This window comes from Symphalangus syndactylus, chromosome 4, assembly GCF_028878055.3.
Source record: "Symphalangus syndactylus isolate Jambi chromosome 4, NHGRI_mSymSyn1-v2.1_pri, whole genome shotgun sequence".
Classification (NCBI taxonomy): Eukaryota; Metazoa; Chordata; class Mammalia; order Primates; family Hylobatidae; genus Symphalangus; species Symphalangus syndactylus.
Window position 1 is genome coordinate 83,371,723 of NC_072426.2, and position 19,677 is coordinate 83,391,399.

General features: G+C 38.4%; 1 protein-coding gene and 1 long non-coding RNA gene across 2 annotated transcripts; both read left to right on the forward strand.

Moving 5' to 3' along the window:
- Positions 1-365: 365 nt before the first annotated feature.
- On the forward strand, positions 366-7,340 carry LOC134736481 (uncharacterized). Its single transcript, XR_010120515.1, has 3 exons — positions 366-522; positions 6,786-6,852; positions 7,280-7,340. It is a non-coding gene; the product is annotated as an uncharacterized lncRNA (long non-coding RNA).
- A 10,113-nt stretch (positions 7,341-17,453) lies between these two features.
- Positions 17,454-18,728, forward strand: LOC129480273 (proline-rich nuclear receptor coactivator 1-like). Its single transcript, XM_055274004.2, has one exon. The coding sequence runs from the start codon at positions 17,846-17,848 to the stop codon at positions 18,452-18,454; it is 609 nt and encodes a 202-aa protein (XP_055129979.1). The 5' UTR covers positions 17,454-17,845; the 3' UTR covers positions 18,455-18,728.
- Positions 18,729-19,677: the final 949 nt, after the last annotated feature.

The following is a 19,677-nucleotide window of genomic DNA, read 5'->3' on the forward strand; positions in this document are numbered from 1 at the left end:
CCTTTGTAGGGACATGGATGAAACTGGAAAACATTCTCAGTAAACTATCGCAAGGACAAAAAACCAAACACCGCATGTTCTCACTCATAGGTGAGAATTGAACAATGAGAACTCATGGACACAGGAAGGGGAACATCACATTCTGGGGACTGTTGTGGGGTGGGGGGAGGGGGGAGGGACAGCATTAGGAGATATACCTAATGCTAAATGACGAGTTAATGGGTGCAGGAAATCAACATGGCACATGGATACATATGTAAAAAACCTGCACATTGTGCACATGTACCCTAAAACCTAAAGTATAATAAATAAATAAATAAATAAATAAATAAATAAATAAAGGCACAAACAGAAAAAAAAAAAATGCAGTGGGAACCCCAAAATGTGTCTGGGCCGTGCCTTTCACATTCCAAACAATGCAAACGCTTGAGGAAAACCTCAGCAGTTGAAACCGTGATGCAGTTCGGCAGAGAAGTAGCTCCTGTCCTCGTAGACTGAAGTTCTCACGGACGACCTCATTGAGTAAGTTGTGAAGCTTGTTGATCAGAATGATCAGCCAGCATGCATGTTCTAATACGCTCATTTGTCACTGATATGAGCAGCTGCAAAGTGGAAGAACAGGCCTTTAGTCATAGTCTGTTCACTTGGTAGCACAAGTTGATTGTGGATGCAAGAGTGTGGCCAAAGTCAACAAAAGCTTCTATGAGAATCGCTTACTTATGTGGAATTTACAAATAAAAAGTAGTGGTATATTATTTGTAAATTGTAGGCTACACATGTATCAAAAATTTACTGCACACACGTGTGTATCTTGGGTGGTTGGGTTAGTGTGTACTTGAGAATGTCAGGAAGATTTATTTTGGATTTTGGAGGGTGTGAGATTTGTGGGGGTGGTTTTGTGATATGAAAATGTGTTTATATGAATTATTAGTTTGGTATTTGATATGTATTTAATTGGTGAGAATCTAATATGTATTCATATGTGTGGGTTGGTGGTGTCTGTGTGGAGATTGCAGATTAAAGAAGGTGGTAACTGGGCCGGGCAGTATTGTGGAATTATATGTGTATTTGGGGATATGAGGCGGCATGTTTGCATATTTGTGGTGTGTTAGTTAATCGCGGGTATATTTAGGGCATGTAGAGAACTACATGAGTATTGAGTTTGTGTGTGTGTTCAAGGGTGTGGCAGTTTAGATGAATGTTTTGTGGAGCTATGTGCTTGTGTTTTTCAGTAAGTGGTTATTAGGGTTATATATTCTGGGAATTTAGTATGTGTGTGTCTGATAGAGGAATGGGGCTCTCTTTTTATACAGGAGAGTGAGAGAGTTGAATTTATATGTATTAGAGGTATGTGATATGGTTATTGGTTAGTACTTGGCAATGTGGGAGCTGGTTCATACTAGACTGGGATAATTTGGGATTGGGAAGTGTTTTTATGGGTATTTATAAATGATATGCTGGAGATATTTCCATGCAACTTGGGTGTGTATACTGGTTTGTGTGTATATTTATCAGCAGATAGATGAATTATCTAAGTCTATTTATAGAATATGGGATTGTTAGTATTTAAAGTGTATTTCTTTGGAGAATGCTAGGACGTTCGTACATGCGTTTGGGCATGTTTAGGGGATGAGGTGAGGAGGTTGTATTCCGGAGATGCAGCATATTGATTGGATAGTGTTTCGGGGGATTTATACACTCAGGGATTGGGGATATTTGTGTGAGTATGTATGTGCCCATGGGTATATGAAAGTTGTGTGTGTATATTAGAGTATTATTGGTGTTTTTGTGGTTTTTTTTTTGTATTGTATGGGTTTTATCTGGGAGGGTGGGGTGTATATTCACGGGTAGTTTGTGAGTGTGTATATGAGGGGTTTTGGGTATATTAAGACTTAGTGGTCCTCTGTGTCTGTTGTGAAATGTAATACTCGCAGAATTTGGTGTTGCCACTCATATGTGTGTTCTCAGAGTTTGTGAGGTGGACTTATATGTATTTGATAAAAATAGTTAGTGGTTCTGTGTGTATTTGAGTTTATGTGGCTTTTGTATTTTGTATTCTGGGAGATGTGGGAGGTTCAGTGCATGTATTTGGAAACAGAGAGGCTGTGTAGGTTGTGTTTGCATTCAAGAATCATGGATTCCTGTAGTTTAGAGTTGTGGGATTGTATGTGATTCTTTTTCTGGCTGATGTATGACACAAGTGTTGTATACCTTGAGATTTTTTTTTGAGCCTATGCCTATAGGATTTTCACTATGTACTGTTAACAAATCTACTGAAAAGGATTTTCTTAAAAAAACAACAAAAGAAAAAAATAGAAATTTCATTCCAGTGAGCTGTTTGCAAATCAAAGAGTCCCAGCCTTCAGTGCAAAACAAAGGTACACTCTGAAAGAACAAAGAGAGGTATTATCTTTTATAGAGAAAGTTCATCCTGAGATTCCCAATCTGGTTCACTCTGTAAATGAGGGATACAAGCTTGTTTATTTCTGATTGGCTGATGCAAGTCACAATCTATTTCTTAAGTCTGTATGACGAAATGGTACCCCTTGATTCAGGTGGCATAAACAGGAACAGACAGTTGTGAAAGTCCCAAAGTGACACAAGTACGTGGTTTTTGCAGGAAGCAGGGTACATGTGTGAGACTTGCAGTCAGCAAATGGCCGCTTGGCTCCAGTTTGAGTTTAGGCCCAGTCAGCCACTCATGATCCATCTGGAAGGATTAGCCCTTTCAGGGTTCACAGTATATATGGGTACTGTGTTCATTGTACATGTTTGTATTTGAGCACATATATATGTACATATATGGTTTTAGCAGTGATGTGAGCATTTGGGGCAGGTAGAGTTTTGTCTGCAAATTTAAGTAGTTATTGGGCAGGCCATCTCTGTATTTAGGGTACAGGTAGCAGTTGTGTTGCTGGTGGGCTGGTTCAGGTTCTTAACTTTGCTGCACAAAGGAAGTCTTACTTTGAGAGTGAGTCCAACGTAAAAGTAAGCAAGAGAGGTTATTGCAAAGCGAATGTACACTCTGACAGCCGATCAGAGTGGGCTGCTCAAAGGTGAGACAGCATTGACTGACACTGGGTAAACCTCCTTTATGGAAGCCTTACATGACTATTCATGAAGGGGTGGGAAGGGGTGTCACTGTTAAGCACTCTCTGGGCTGTTCTCTGGATGCGCATGCGCTATTGCTGCACATGCGAGTGCCTGTATCACGTGAATCATTAACATCTTAAATCTCTACCCAAGGGTGTATTTTTCACTGTTACAATGAGCAGTGGTCAACCCAGGGACACTAATCATGGGTTTTCGCACTTGTGCGAATTTGGGGATTTTCCCTTCTTCTTTTCCACCTCCTTACTGCAGGACCTCCTTGTGCACTGTCGAATGGTTTGTTCTCTTCACCTGTTTAGCAAGTTTGTTCTCCTTTAATGGAGGCTATGACCACCCTATCCCATCTCACTTGTGTGTGTCTGTTCAGGATACATGAGGAGGTTGTGTTCTGGAGGTACGTAGTTTGGTTTGGTTTTTATATTTGGGGTGAGAGTTGAGGGTCCCACTCAGGGTGCAGGTAGATTGTGTACACGTATTCCTATGAAAGGATGTGGCTGTGCTGGAGCTGGCTTGTGCTACCTTGGGGTAGCCACTGGGCGCGGCACATCTCAGCTCTGTGTTCAGTGGCGTTAGGTTGGTAGTTTAAAATTAGTCATGCTGAGATATTTATACCACATAAGCATCACAATTCTAGGCTTTCCTATTTCCCCTTGGAGAGCATTTTATTAAGCAGTTAGCAACAAACCACTGGGGGGGTGTGTGTGTGTTCAGGATCTGCAAGCAGATGATTGTATGAAGCAAGAATATTGAGGCTTTAATGGGTGTGTATACTGGGGATTCTATGTGTATTGTAGTGATGCAGAATGACCAGGGAGCGTGGTTGAGAATGACGCTTCCTGGTCATTCTGCATCACTGTGTTACTCCTAAATAGTTGGTTCATTCTTAGGGCCAAAGAATCCTTATAAATGGTGGTTTCTGGTTCTTCCTCCCACAGATGGATGCAGGGGTACCTGCACCTTAGGCAGGTGGTTGCTCCTTCAGTATCTGTGTGTTCCTAGCATCTGGGTCCTCAGATGGGTGGGCCTGGTAGACAGAACACTGTGCAGAGCAGAACTTTCCTAGATATTGTCCGTGGGATCGGCACAGTCAGAAAGATGTGGGGTTTCCAGGACAGGAGGTCAGATGTGCCATGTCTTCTCTCAGCCCTGATGTCCCTGCTGATTCCTCTGGGGCATGGTGAGTGACGAGTACACCCTCTAACATACGTTCCACAAGATGAAAGCCTGCAGAACCTGTGCCTGCACTACCGTCTGCCCCCTGGGTGGGGATACTGTTGGGTGTCAGGCTGAGAGCTGGGCCACCAGTTCTCAACCAACCTGTCCCCATGGAAACCTGAGACTTCGGGGCTAAGATAAGACCTCCAGCAGGTACCCAGTGTTGGGAATACGTGTTGGTTTCTGTGTTAGGAGTTTTATCTCAGTGGAGGCTTGGTAAAAAGAGGGAATCAAAGGCATGTGACATTTTCCTCTTTCTCTGGTGAAGTGAGGAATGAATGTTGACCATTTCTTTCTGATGTTCCATACAGAAAATGTATACGCAGCCTGAGGAGCCCAAGGTAACTCCTTAGCTGCTCTTGGAGGAGGTGTCATCTAGTCTTCACAAGGAGTCTTCAGGCACAAGGGCCTGAATCTGACTTCTCATGGAAAGCATTGGGCAGAGCTTCACAGTCCCACCTAGAGCTGGGCTGTAATTCTAGGGATAAAGTGGAGGAGCAACAAGGAAGTGGTGGGGAGCACACCTTTAGAACCTGGGCTTGAGGAGGGCAGGTCAAGGAAGCCTGAGTTTACACAGGCTCAGGTCCTGGGGCAGAAGCCAGACACAGAGCCTGGGCAGCCAGATTCACTCCGGCCTCTGGGTTGTGGGTGGGGATGAGCCTCCTCTTGTGCTCCTGTCTGGGGCACCCCTGAGCTGCAGGCGAAGGTCTTAGTTGCACCTCGGCAGGGATGTACAGCCAGGCCTGGTGCTAAGGAGTGAGGAGGGTAGAGTCAAGGAGAGGAGGCACCGATCTGTGTCCCTTCAGCAATCCGGAGCATGATGTTAGATCCTGTTAGGGTGACCTCCCACTCACATCTCCTGGATCTTCTGTCACTGGGAGGCTCAGCACCCCAAGAGACAATGGATTCGGTTTCCCCTGATGTGTTCATCTGGTTCTGGGTCCCCACTGTCTCAGCACATTGGGTGCTGGCCCTGCGGGTGTGGGAGAAGCCTGGGAGGGGCAGGGGTCAGTGAAGTGTCATGGGCAGAGCTGGGCAGGCTCTGTCCTGAGGGATGCTGGGAGCTGGGGTCTGGAGAGACAGGGAAGCCCCCCATTACTAATTCCTATGGGGGCTCCTGGACTTTTGCTCCACTAAGCTACAATTCTTTGCATTTTCCCATCTCTCTAATTTAGTGGAGATTTAGGGTGGAGGCAGCAGTTTTTCTGTGACCTCAGTCCTCTGATGGATCTAAAATGAGTTGTTGATAGTCTGTTTGTACAGCATTTTTCTTGTTGTAAGGATGGGAGTGATGACTTCCAAGTTTCTTACATGCTCGAATAACTGACATTTTTTATTATATACTCACCCCCGTGGTGGTAGAAGAATGCTATAATTTTTGGATTCACATAACTAAAGTACTAGGAGAGGGAATTTTACACAGGAAAGACAGTTGCTACTGGAAAAAAGAAAAAAAAGATAAATTCTCTCTGCTATCTCTGCTAGACTCTGTAAACTCTTTTCCTGTCTCTGGAGTCCAGACACACAAGCCTCCTTTTAGTTTTGAGCTTTCACTATGCTTTTATCTTAAAGACTTTGCCTACTATGTCCTTTCTGCTGAGAAAGCAACTTATCCCCTCAATTACCTGGTTAACATCAAATATCAAATCATACTTCTGACTGAAGGCCAAGTACCACCTCTAGAAGAAATCTTCCCTAAGAACAGCCTACATACAGTTAATTGTGTGAGCCTTTTTCTTATATCCTTCAAATACTCTTCCTTCACATTACTCTTCCTTCACAGCCTTTAGCCAGACAATATATTACAGGAAAACAGGGAGAACATGATTTTGCCATTCACTCTTACCTTTGCCTAGCCCAGTGCCTGGCAAATAAGAGATTCTCATTATATATATATTTTTTGAATGAGTTAATAAATCCAAGTAAAGTAATTGATGTTTTGGAATTATCTAAGACTGTTAAAATCAGTTAAGTATAGTTAATGTGAAGCAAAAAACTGTAAACAAAATTAACATAATATACACACTGATGCTACTGTTTTAGAAAAAACACAATAATTTATAAATTCCTTTCAATAATTCAATTAATGTTTATGATATTTGATTGAAGACAAATCTATCACAGCAATCTGTGAATGCTTTATTGTAAATAAAAGGTAATCCTTGTAATAAGCAAAAATAAATTAACATAACAAATGTCAATTTACAGATAGACAAAAAGTGATTGTTTTCTAGATGAAAAGAGGATTATTAATAGTTGGCAAAAGAACTCAAAAATTAGTTCAACAATTAGTCATATGGAAATGTCAAATATTGACATTAATGTGATAAAGAAAGCAAGTTTCTGCAAATAACCTCCCATCCCTGATGCGAGTCTTTCACGTCATTCTGTAGTTCAACTAGTTCTTAATAACTCAAAAACAGGAAAGATAAAATCCATCATTTTGTTTTACTACCCAGATCCCTCCTGTAGCTGTCGTACAGAGTGTGATTTATGACTTGTAAGTTGTGCTATGGAGCTTGACAAGTAAGTTTGATTTCATTTAATATTTTCTTTAAACCGTCTTAGATCTTCTCTTTGACAAGTATTTCATCTATTAGTGTTCTTAAAATGTAAAATGGGTAACTTAATGAGAACAAAAATTGTGCCCTAAGATATATTTGCATTATCTACATATTTGCAATTAAATCTTAACAGATTTAATTGTAGTAGAATCTGTTTTCCTCTTGAAACTTTTTAGACACCAGAAATTTTTATTCCTAATAAATACTGTTTAGCTTCCTAGTCACAAACCAAACAGAAAGCAAATTTCATCAGAGTTTAGAATGATTAAAACCAACATAGCTGCAATTTTTACTTTTGTTTTAAAATTTTGTTTAATCAGTAAATCAATCAGAGTTCACTGTTATGTAATCCACAGATCTTGAAATAACAGAGATATATTTCTCCACAGATCAATATCTATATATGTTTTTAAGATGAGTAGAAATTCTCCTGAAGACCTTAAAGAAAAAGTATGTCATATAATATAGTAAATAAAAATAATAATAATTATTAATTTTTTCTGCTAATTATGTTCCAGAATCTGTACTAAGCATTTTAGAGGATTATTTTATTTAATTCCCACAATAATCCCTTGAGAAATATACTACAATTATTATCTTTAATTCACAGTTATTGAAAATGAGACACAAAGAGGTTAAGAATTTTGTCCAAGGTCAGGCAGCTAGCGTGACTTAGCAAGGGTGTAATTAAGAAAAAATATGTTTTTCTTATCTTATGGGAAATTTGGAAAAGCAAATATCTACATTCTCTTTTTATTTAAAAAAAATATAAAATATAAAATGTGAGTCTCTTAAACCAGTGAATCAACTTTAATTAAATTGAAACAATACACAATCCTTTTTTGTTCAGGCTCTATATTATTATTATCTCTGCTGACAGCAAAAGCTAAGAATAGAAAATATTTCTGACCCAAGTTGGTAAATTATGAATCAACCTGCTAAAGAATCAGAATAGACTAACAAGTGGAATTAAATGTGATTATTTTATATTACATATAATATAAAAATTTCTTATTGTTATAATTTTACTAAGATTCTACCAGTTTCAACTAAAATATAACATTTTAAATCCAAGCTTAATAAAAGAGCTTGGCATGAGATGTTTTCATAGGAAATAGTGACAATTCATATTATTTTTAATTAAGTGTAAATGAGATGTATTATTTCTGTATTTCATTTTCCTTCTAAAAGTTATCTTTAAAGTTTTACTTTTTCTTTCTCTCTTTCTTTTTTTTTTTTTTTTTGAGACGGAGTCTCACTCTTTCACCCAGGCTGGAGTGCAGTGGTGCGATTTCGGCTCACGGCAAGCTCCGCCTCCTGGGTTCACGCCATTCTCTCCTGCCTCAGCCTCCCGAGTAGCTGGGACTACAGGCGCCCGCCACCGTGCCCGGCTAATTTTTTGTATTTTTAGTAGAGACAGGGTTTCACCGTGTTAGCCAGGATGGTCTCGATCTCCTGACCTCGTGATCCGCCCACCTCGGCCTCCCAAAGTGCTGGGATTACAGGCGTTAGCCACCGCACCTGGCCTAAAGTTTTACTTTTTTGAAGTTGATAGCTATTACTAACTCTTTTGAGCAAAGTTTTTTGAGATAGATTAATTTATAAAATTAGGAAGAAACTAAAGTAGTTGCGAAAGTTTTTAAAAAGATAATAAAGTAGCTGTCTCTATGTTATAGTAGAAAATGAGAATGTGAATGCAGATCATTCTGATTCTCAGAGTTTGTGTTTTCAGCAAATATTACCTGAATATTGATATATAAATTAGAATTCCCCAAAGGAAAACATTTAAAAATGTTAAAATTAATAAAATCATTAACTTATATACTTGTCCTTAGTATCAGGACAATCTCCAGTGGATTCAATAGAGCATCTGCAGTTTTGTTGAACAAAGGTTTCTGCAATATAGACTCATGGTGTGAGCTCAGTGGGTCACATTCTTTGTTCCTTCTTGGAGCTTTGGGAGGCATTTATAAAAGAGCTGCTGCAGTAGAGGACTGAGTTGTACCACCGTGAAGATTTAAGTTTCTATGGGAGAATCAAATTCACTTTAGTACAGGGATTTAGTAGGTTTCCCCAGCCTTTATTAATAAAATACTAATATGACATGAAAAATGCATACTTTGTCTTACAATAATCCAGTTAAGACACTATTTTTACATAGCAAAATTCTTTACTAAACACCAGTTGCAAATCAAGAGAAATTGCATTGGCAAGAGGTGATCATACTGCTCTCCTACTCCTGCCCTTTCCTCCTACTCCAGCTGAAAATACTTGCTGCAAATGTCCTTTTATAGGAGACTTTGATTCCAGGGTGTAGAAAAGGAAAGGAAAAGGTCAGATATATATGTCTTGTTTATAACTTAAACCTAATACCAGCACAAAAGCCTAAAAGGACCGATTTTTAGAGGGCGTTAGCAGGAAACTCTTTGCTCTGCTGTCATCTGTTTTAAGCTACTTTTATACATGATTTATTTTTTCAGCTTCTACTCTGCTACTATTCAACTGCAAATGCAATTTGTTATGTTGTATACTTCAACACCTTGAACAGTATCTTAATTATTTTTGAAATGTATTACAAGTTCATAAAGAAAACAGCGTTTTGTTTCTTCAGTCATCTACTTTGGATGAAAGTGTTATTTAGAAAAGAATAAATAGGAAAAATGATATATTAAAAATAAAAATTGCATATTAACTTTTTAGATCAAATAAACCAATTTTAAGCATTTTCATGGACATTTATAACGAAAATAGATAAACATTTAAATACAGATGATTTACTTCAGTATTTTGTTTTTTGAAAATATTGGAATATGTGTTTTAGATAATGCATACATTTGTGTTATTGAAAAGTAAGCGTTCAATGGTCAGCTGACTTCATATGTAAATAATAATATCATTTTAAACTTCTTCAAGGATTTAGGTGTTCTTAAATATGATTTTATAACTTATTTTACTTCCTTAAAGTAAATATTTATGGCATCTGTAAGTCATTGTAAAATTGTAAAATTGGTATAGCACAGTATACAGATTGTCCTTTGTAATATTTTATAGTATTCACGTTTGTATTTAATCACAAATTTGATACAATTTAGCCAAAGCTTCAATACATTTATGAAGAGAGCACTACTGAGACTTTATACAATGGAATAAAATAACAAAATGCTGACAGCATTTTTCCACTCAAAGAGGTATATATATTTTTTATACTATCTAATTCTTTAATTTTATTTTTTTAGCATCCAATGGTGGAGAACATTCCTAGAAGTGTGATTAGGGCTATTATAAGATACATAAACTGCATGGCATAAGCATTCTCAACTCAACTTCACACTCTACATTGTTTATCAACTTAGTATGCCAGCTTTTTAAGTGTGGTGGGATCTGGTATTCCACACCTATATGTCTCTGAATCTCACCCTTGTACTGATGCCAAGATGAACTGAAGCAAGGACGAACTTTTCTCTTACATGGAAACATGAATATATTCCAAACTGGAGTGAGCTCTCACAAGCGGTTTGCCTATGGTAATTACTTTGTGCCTTGTAATGAGTCATGTAGTATCCTCATAAGGGTTTGTCTGTGTCCTAGACCCTCTCCCATTCCGGTACCTGTAAATGTCACCTTATTTTGAAATAGGAGCTTTACAGATATAATAAAGTTAAAGATCTCAGGGTGAGATCATCCTGAATTTAGAGTGAGTCATGGGTAGTTGGGACACAGAAACACAAGCAAGGTCATGTGAAGACAGAGACAAAGGTTAGAGTTATGCTGTCACAAGCCAAGGAGTGCCAGGAGCCACCAGAAGCTAGAAGAGGCAAGAAAGGATTCTTCCCTAGAGCCGTCAGAGGAACTATGGCTCTGCCTCCACCTTGATTTTGGTCTTCTGGCCTCCTATAATTGAGAGAGAATTTGTTTGTTTGTTTGTTTGTTTACTATTTTAAGCCACAAATTTTGTAGCAATTTCTTTTGGCAGCACTAGGAAACTAGTTAATGCCTCTCTTATTTGGTTAAACAGAGAACACTATTAAGTGTTTTTAAAACAATGTATAACGGTGTTGATTATGGTAAGCATACAGTTTATAATCAGATAGGTTTCTGTGTAAAATTTCATGTTATTATGTTGATTTGTTTTAACCATACAAGACTTGCTTGGATGTGGTACCATTGAATTCCATCCCCATTCCCTCCTGTCCCACAGCTTTTTGAAATTTATGGGGCTTTGTTCTAGACTGAATATTCCTTTTCCCTCAAATTTCATATGTTAAAGCCTTACCCCACCATATGACAGTATTGGAAAGTGAGGCCTTTGAGAATTAATTAGGTGTAGACAAAGTCATGAGCATAGGGCCCTCATCAATGGAATTAGTGTCCTTATAAGAACAGGAAGAGAGTCTATAGAGTGCTCTCTCTCTCTCTCTCTCTCTATCTGCTATGTGAGGATACAGCAAGCTGGAAAGAGGACCCTCACCAGGAAACAAATTTGCTAGTACCTTAATCTTGCACTTTCCAGCTTCTACAATTGTGAGAAATGTCTGTTGTGTAAGCCATTCCGTCCATAATACTTTGTTATAGAAGCCTGGACTGACTGATATAGGCTGGAACATGCTGGAGAAATGGTACAAAAACTAATTTTAGAAAAATATTTTATGTTGTAAGATCTGACGCAAAAACCACTTAAATATTACCATTTACATTACCAAATTACTCCATTTACAGTATCAAATTAAGGAAATTTATGTTTTATTCAAGCCTTTTAAAATCGGCACACCCACCTTGTGGAAGTAATTTATAACCCATGATTATTAATTATGTTTGCCAAGTTAATTCTCATCCAGTATTACTTGCAGGGAAAGTTTGAAATTGATGAATCATCTTCCTCTTGAGACGTCACTTGTAGAACTAAAGGCTACCTATAATTTCTGTAATTGTTACTCTTTAATGGAACTTCAAACTTCTAAGAAAAATATTTCAATATATTGTTAAATTGACTTAAATGACTAAGATTGTGGTTGAGAGGATATTTTCCCAAACTAACTCTTTCTCTGACACTTAGGGGTTCATTGTAATAGTAACACCTTGCTAGCAATCATCTGCTAGTGATTTGCTCATGGAAGAAGAAGGCTAAGGAAATTTAGGTTTGATGACCTTTTTCAGGGTTTCTGGGAAAGCAAAACCTGCCTCTCTCTACCACTCACTGCAAACAAGCATGTTGTCCAAGCTACCGCTGCCAACCAGGTCACATACCTTAGTGAAGTCAGTGCTGTGAAGAGAGACATTCAAACCTGGGTCACTGATAATATCATTTTCAATTTCTGACCCAATCAGTTCTGGTTCTCCCAATTCCTCTCTCCATGATCTTATGTGTAGTAATACATTTTTTAAACTGTTGAAGTCACATTGAGCTGAAATTTCCGTTAATTACAACTCTTAATATTTTAACTATTCATGCTAAGTTTATTTGTTCCAGAAAAAGTACTTTAACTCACTTTCATTTTTGTAGGACTTGAATTTTTTAGGGCAGTTTCAGTTTCACAGAAAAATTAAGAGGAAGACATAGAGATTCACCATATATATATAGTAATATATAATTATATATGATAATATACCATGTATTACTATATATATATTACATGCATGTGGAGGCAGGGTGGATATTTATATATATATATAAAATATATATACACACACACCCTGACATAATGTGTATATATAATATATATAATTATATATATGTTATAATATAAATATATATTATATATGTAATATATCCTGCCTCCACATGTGTGGCCTCCTTCATTATCAATATCCTCCTCCAGAGTGGTACAACTGTTAAAATTGCCTCACCTACATTAATACAATTTTATTACCCAGTGGTAAATATACATAACATAAAAGGTACCATTTAATCATTTTCAATTCTAAAACTCAGAGATATTGAATACATTCACAATGTTGTATAATTAACACTGTTTTCATAACTTTTGTATCACATCAAACAGAAGTTCTGTACCATTAAGCACTAATTCTCCATTCCCCTTGCCCCAGCCTCCATGCTCTGGAAACATGCAATCTGCATTCCCTCTACATGAATTTGACTATTCATGATCTTTCATATAAGTAGAATCATATACTATTTGTCCTTTTGTGTCTGGCTTATTTTATTTAGCATAATGTTTTCAAGGTTTATCTATGTTGTAAACATGTATCAGAACATCATTCCCTTTTTATGGCTAAATAATCTTCCCTTGTATGTACATGCCACATTTTGTTTATCCACACATACAGGTTTGTTTTCACTTTTTGACTCTTGTGACTAAGAATGAGTGATGGTATCTGGCGTGTGCATGCAGCCACTTTCTTACTAAAGACCAATAGCATCAAGCACTCTACTAATGGTTGTTATTTATCTGATTAGGATCCAGAGTTACAAAAAGGTTAATTCTTATTTTTTGCAGTTTAATGGCAGTTTTTGTGGAGAGACTGACTTCTAAAACTTCCTATTCCAATCTTCTAAAATCCATTTTAAAAGAATGGTTTAAATTGTGTGCTTGTAGGATGAAATTGATAAAAAATTATTTTACCAACTTTCTTTTCTTTTTTTTTTTTTTTTGAGACGGAGTCTTGCTCTGTCGCCCAGGCTGGAGTACAGTGGCACGATCTCGGCTCACTGCAAGCTCCGCCTCCCAGGTTCACGCCATTCTTCTGCCTCAGCCTCTCCGAGTAGCTGGGACTACAGGCGCCCGCCACCACGCCCGGCTAATTTTTTTGTATTTTTAGTAGAGACGGGGTTTCACCATGGTCTCGATCTCCTGACCTCGTGATCCGCCCGCCTCGGCCTCCCAAAGTGCTGGGATTACAAGCGTGAGCCACCACACCCGGGCTTTTACCAACTTTCAAAATTGCATCACAGAGATAATGTCCTTTGACTATTGGGTGTTCACATATTTGGCATGTTATAAACAACTTTCTGGAAGATAAAGGCCTTTTGTCTCATACTTAATATTAAGACAGGATCCAGTGTGCTAGCAATGGCTTTTGGGTTTGATGTGATATATTTGTATGTAATGACGTTTTTAAAAGTTAGAGTGAAAAATCCTCTCATACAAAACAAAATAGTTTTTACTGTTATGAGAAAGCAGTCATTAATCACTTAAAAAACATGCAAGTATCTTTATGATATTTGGTGATTTATTTTTCTCCAGTCATCTTGTGGAAAAAGTTTAGGTCTCTGAAGATTTCTCAGTGCGTCATAACTGACAGCAGCAGGAATGTGGTTTTGCTAAAGGCAACAGAAAAGCAAAACTGTCTCAAGGTTTTAATATTAATCCAAAGGTTAAACTTTCTTACCTTAATGTTGCTGCTTTCTGTATGCACATCCCAAAGGAGGTAGGAAGGTGGAAAGGACGCAGGAAGGTGGAAAATGTAGAAAATTAGAAAATCAGGTAAACTTAAAAGGCAATAAGACTAACATTCATTCATTCACATTAAGCTCCTACCTTGTACCACATTCTGTTGTAGGCCCTGTGGATATAGCAGTGAAAAAAAGAAAAGAAAAAAATATATGCCTTTTTGGAGCTTACATTCTCTTGGAAGGAGATATACAACAACATAAAAAATTAAACTATATAATATGTTAAGTGTTGCTAAGTGCTATGGAGGAAAGTAAAGCAGACAAAGCAAATAACACGAGAAGGAGATACAATTTTAAGTAGGGAAATAAGGAAGGCATGACAGAGACAGTAGCATTTGAGTGAAAGACTTGAAGAAGGTGATGTGGTTTGACTGGGTCCCCCACTAAATCTAAAGCTTGAATTATAGTTCCCATAATCCCCATGTGTCATGGGAGGGACCTGGTGGGAGACAATTGAATCATGGGGACAGTTATCCCCATGCTGCTGTTCTTGTGATATGAGTGAGTTCTCATGTTCTCTGATGGTTTTATCAGGATTTTTTCCCCATTTTGCTTGGCACTTCTCCTTGCTGCCACCATATGAAGAAAGATGTGTTGCTTCCGCTTCCACCGTGATTGTAAGTTTCCTGAGGTCTCACCAGCTGTGCAGAGCTGTGACTCAATTAAACTTCTTTCCTTTATAAATTACCCAGTCTAGGACATGTTTTTATTAGCGGCATGAGAAGGAACTAATCCAGAAGGTAAGGAAACAATCCAGGGGGGAATTTGAAGATAGGTGTTTTCAGTCAGAGAAGCCATGTACAAAGCATCTAATGTGAGAGTGCTATGGTCTGAATGTTGACAATCCCCCCAAATTCATACATTGAAATCTAATTCACAGTATGATACTGTTAAAAGTTAAGGTCTTTGGAAGGTGATTATGTCATGAATACAGAGCCTTCGTGAAGGAGATTGGTGCCTTTATAAAGGATGCCTGAGGGGGTTGGTTTGTCCCTTCCACCATATGACAACTCCACCATATGTAAAGAAGATGGGTCTATGAACTAGGAAATAGGCCTCACCATATATGGAATATGTGAGCACCTTGATCTGGGACTTAGCTTCCGGAATTGTGAAAAATAAATTTCTGTCATTTATAAGCTACTTAGTCTATGGTATTTTGTTATAGCTGCTCGAATGGGCTAACACAGAGACAATTCCCAGCCTGCCCAAAGAGCACCAGGAAGTGTTGGGTATAGCAAAGCTGGAACAGAGGCACAAGGGGAAGAGCAACAGGGCTGTGATCCAAGAAGTGTGCCTGGTGGGGAGCATGAGTAGAGCTGTATAATCTGTACAATAATGACTCAGAGTGGAATTAGAAGTCCTTAAAAGTGAGTGAGCAGAGTGGCATGATCTCTATGATATTATGTTATATTCTTGCTTGGGTATTGAGAATAGACTGAAGGTGAGGGCTAATGCAGAAGCAGGAAGGGGGATAAAAATTCAGATGAGACATGATGTTGGCTTGGCCTGGGTGGATAACAGCAGTAGTAAAAATTATTTAAATGTTTTGAAGGTGGGTTTGCTGAGAAGTAAAGGATGTGTGGAGAACACTGGATTGAGAATTGTATAAGGACTATATTGTATATTGTATGAGATTGTAGATCCAGGATGAGCCACAGTATTTTTGAAGTTGTAGTAAATGGAATGAACTAGAAAGATAGAAGTTAATGTTCAGAAGGCAGGAGACTTAAAAGATTGTAAAAATTTGCAATTAGGAGTAATAACGTGGTTTGAGCTGAGATCATGAGATTGAATAGCTAGATACTGAAGATAGCAAGTACATTGGAAATGACGAGGTCAAATGTCAAAGAAGATAAGTAATTTAAATGAGACATCAAAATAATGGCAGTAAGTCAGGTTGTAAAGACTTCAAAGAACAAGGGAAAGTGACTAAAAATTGGGAGTGATCAATATAATCAAATGGTATGAGATTCCAAGCTGGAGGGGTTTGAGGAGAAGGAAGTAAAAGTATTCTGCAAGAGGACACTTGCTCTACTTCTAGGGGCAGTGGTTAGAGCGCTGAGGGTGAGAATTAGTCTGCACTTAGGGGGCTACATGAGAAGCAGCAGCATCAGTGAGAGACGGATGACAATAAGAATGAAAATGTAAAGGGAAAATTGAGAAACTTATAAAAATTGAGATTCTTCTGTGCACTCTGTACATTTCTTACAGAAGCTTTCAACACATTTAATTTCATTTGAATCTTGCAATACTCTTGAGAGATATTATCATTCCCCTTTTACCAAAAAAAGGCTGAGTGGCCAAGATCACATAAAATCACATAAATAATAGAAGTCAAAAGTATGACTTTAACCCATTTAGTGTTACAAGAACCACATAATCTTCAATAAATTGAGAGTATCTTAACTAATTAAATTTTAAAAATTAATAATTTTTTCAAAAGATATATTCAAGTTATCAATTGGAAGAAAAATGAACATATTACTTAGAAACAGCCCTGGATTAGAGTCCCAATTATATCACGTAATAATTGTGTGGTTTAGGTAAGCCATGTAAAGTTGCTGTACAAATTTAAAATAAAGACAATTTTATCTAGATAGAAAATTGTTGTAATGTTATTGTGCAGTTATAAATCACTTATTAAATTATAAATTTATGATAAGTATTAAACAGAATACTTAATTTTAAGCCACAAGGTCTTCTATTAGAAAAATATTCAAATATAATGTGATATATCACTCATTTTTATAAATAAAAATATAAAATTAATTATAGCCTTAATAAAAAATTTTGGAGGTGCATTACCACGACTAAATTTATATTTCATAAAATGAACAAATTTAAGATGTATACCTTAAATTTATGTATTTCTGCACTCATATTCACACCAGCCATATCAAGATAAAGAAGTTTCACTAGCACGGAAAATGTCCTGGTGCTTTATTCCAGTCAATGACAACCACTGGTCAAATTTGTCTGGAGTCATGTAGATTTTATGCTTTTGTATCTGACCTGTTTTACTCAACATGATGTTTTGGAGATTTATCTATGCTGTTTCATGTGTCAATATTTTATTTTTTATTGCTATGTATTATTATTCTGTAAGTCAATATCATAATTTATCTCTTCTCCACTTTATAGATGTTCCATCCAGTTTTTGCCTACAAAAAAAACCTGCTATGAATAATTTTATATCGGTCTCTATTGTGTGAATACACACCCTCATTTATTTTTGGTATATACCTATAAATTGAATCACGATGTCATTGGGTATGTGTGCAGTTTAACTTTATAAGAAATTGCCGGTTGCTGCGCTGCCACCGCCCGAGTCATGTTCCGCGATCTTCTCTGGCTCTCCTAGCAGCATCCATAGCCGCCACCCTATCGTCACTGGCTTCACCTTCTCCTCTCCTCGTTGCTGAGCGACAAGCTTCCTAGCGCTGTGACTGTCGTCTCCGCCCCGCAGCGGGAGCCGCTCGTCCTGGGTGGCCGCCTTGCGCCGCTTGGCTTTTCCTTCCGAGGTTACTTCGGGGCCCTCCCGATGGTGACCACGGCTCCGCCTCCTTTACCCCGGATCCCGGACCCCCGGGCACTGCCCCCGACCGTCTTCCTCCCTCACTTCCTAGGGGGAGATGGCCCCTGTCTGACCCCCCAGCCTCGCGCTCCAGCAGCTCTGCCCAGCCGCAGCCTCGCCGTGGCGGGAGGCACCCCTCGGGCAGCGCCAAAGAAGCGGCGAAAGAAGAAGGTGCGGGCCAGCCCCGCAGGGCAGCTGCCCAGCCACTTCCACCAGTACCAGCAGCACCGGCCGAGCCTGGAGGGCGGCCGGAGCCCTGCGACCCGCCCGAGAGGAGCGCGGGAAGTCCCGGGCCCGGCCGCCGGCTTGGCCCCGAGTCCTGCAGCCGCGACCCGCACGGAGGGAGCCAGCCCCGACCTTGCCCCGCTACGGCCCGCGGCTCCCGGCCAAACCCCGCTCAAGAAAGAGGTTTTAAAATCAAAGATGGGAAAATCGGAGAAGATTGCCCTTCCCCATGGCCAGCTTGTTCATGGTATACACTTGTATGAGCCACCAAAGATAAACAGACAGAAAAGCAAATATAACTTGCCACTAACCAAGATCACCTCTGCAAAAAGAAATGAAAACAACTTCTGACAGGATTCTGTTTCATCTGACAGAATTCAGAAGCAGGAAAAAAAGCCTTTTAAAAATACCGAGAACATTAAAAATTCGCATTTGAAGAAATCAGCATTTCTAACTGAAGTGAGCCAAAAGGAAAATTATGCTGGGGCAAAGTTTAGTGAGCCACCTTCTCCTAGTGTTCTTCCAAAGCCTCCTAGTCACTGGATGGGAAGCAGTGTTGAAAATTCCAACCAAAACAGGGAGCTGATGGCAGTACACTTAAAAATGCTCCTGAAAGTTCAAACTTAGATTTCAGATTTCAGTATGTGTGTAAAACATAATTTTTCCCTTATCCCTAGACTCTTGAGAAAATTGGTACAGAAATGGAAATTTGCCTTGTTGCAACATACAGTTGCAAAAGATGAGTTTAAAAAATTACATACAAACAGCTTGTATTATATTTTATATTTTGTAAATACTGTATACCATGTATTATGTGTATATTGTTCATACTTGAGAGGTATATTATAGTTTTGTTATGAAAGTATGTATTTTGCCCTGCCCACATGCAGGTGTTTTGTCCATATAAAATGGATAAATTTGAAGTGTGTGCTAAGGCACATGGAAGACCGATTTTATTTGCACAAGGTACTGAGATTTTTTTCAAGAAACAGCTGTCAAATCTCAAGGTGAAGATCTAAATGTGAACAGTTTACTAATGCACTACTGAAGTTTAAATCTGCGGCACAATCAATGTAAGCATGGGGTTTGTTTCTCTAAATTGATTTCTAATCTGAAATTACTGAACAACGCCTATTCCCATTTTTGTTAAACTCAATTTCTGGTTTTGGTATATATCCATTCCAGCTTAATGCCTCTAATGTTAATGACAACAAAATTGGTTGTAATCAAATTTTAAAATAATAATAATTTGGCCCCCCCTTTGAAAAATAAAAAGAAATTGCCAAACTTCTTTAAAATATAGCTGTAAATTTACTCTCCCACCACGAATATATGAGATTTTCTTTGTTTCATAACCTCTTCAACACTTGCTATATTCAGACCCCAATTTTTTTTCTTAAGAGATGGGATCTTGCTCTATCACACAGGCTGGAGTGGAGTGGCACAATCACAGCTCACTGCAGCCTTGAACTCCTGGGCTCGAGCTATCCTCCCATATCGCTCTCCAGGTATTTAGCCATTTTAATTTTACCAGTTCTCTTGGATATGTAATGACATCTCATTGAGGTTTTTAT

Excerpts from the sequence above, each read along its gene's own strand:
- LOC129480273 (XM_055274004.2), top strand. The coding sequence starts at position 17,846 with ATGGTGACCACGGCTCCGCCTCCTTTACCCCGGATCCCGGACCCCCGG.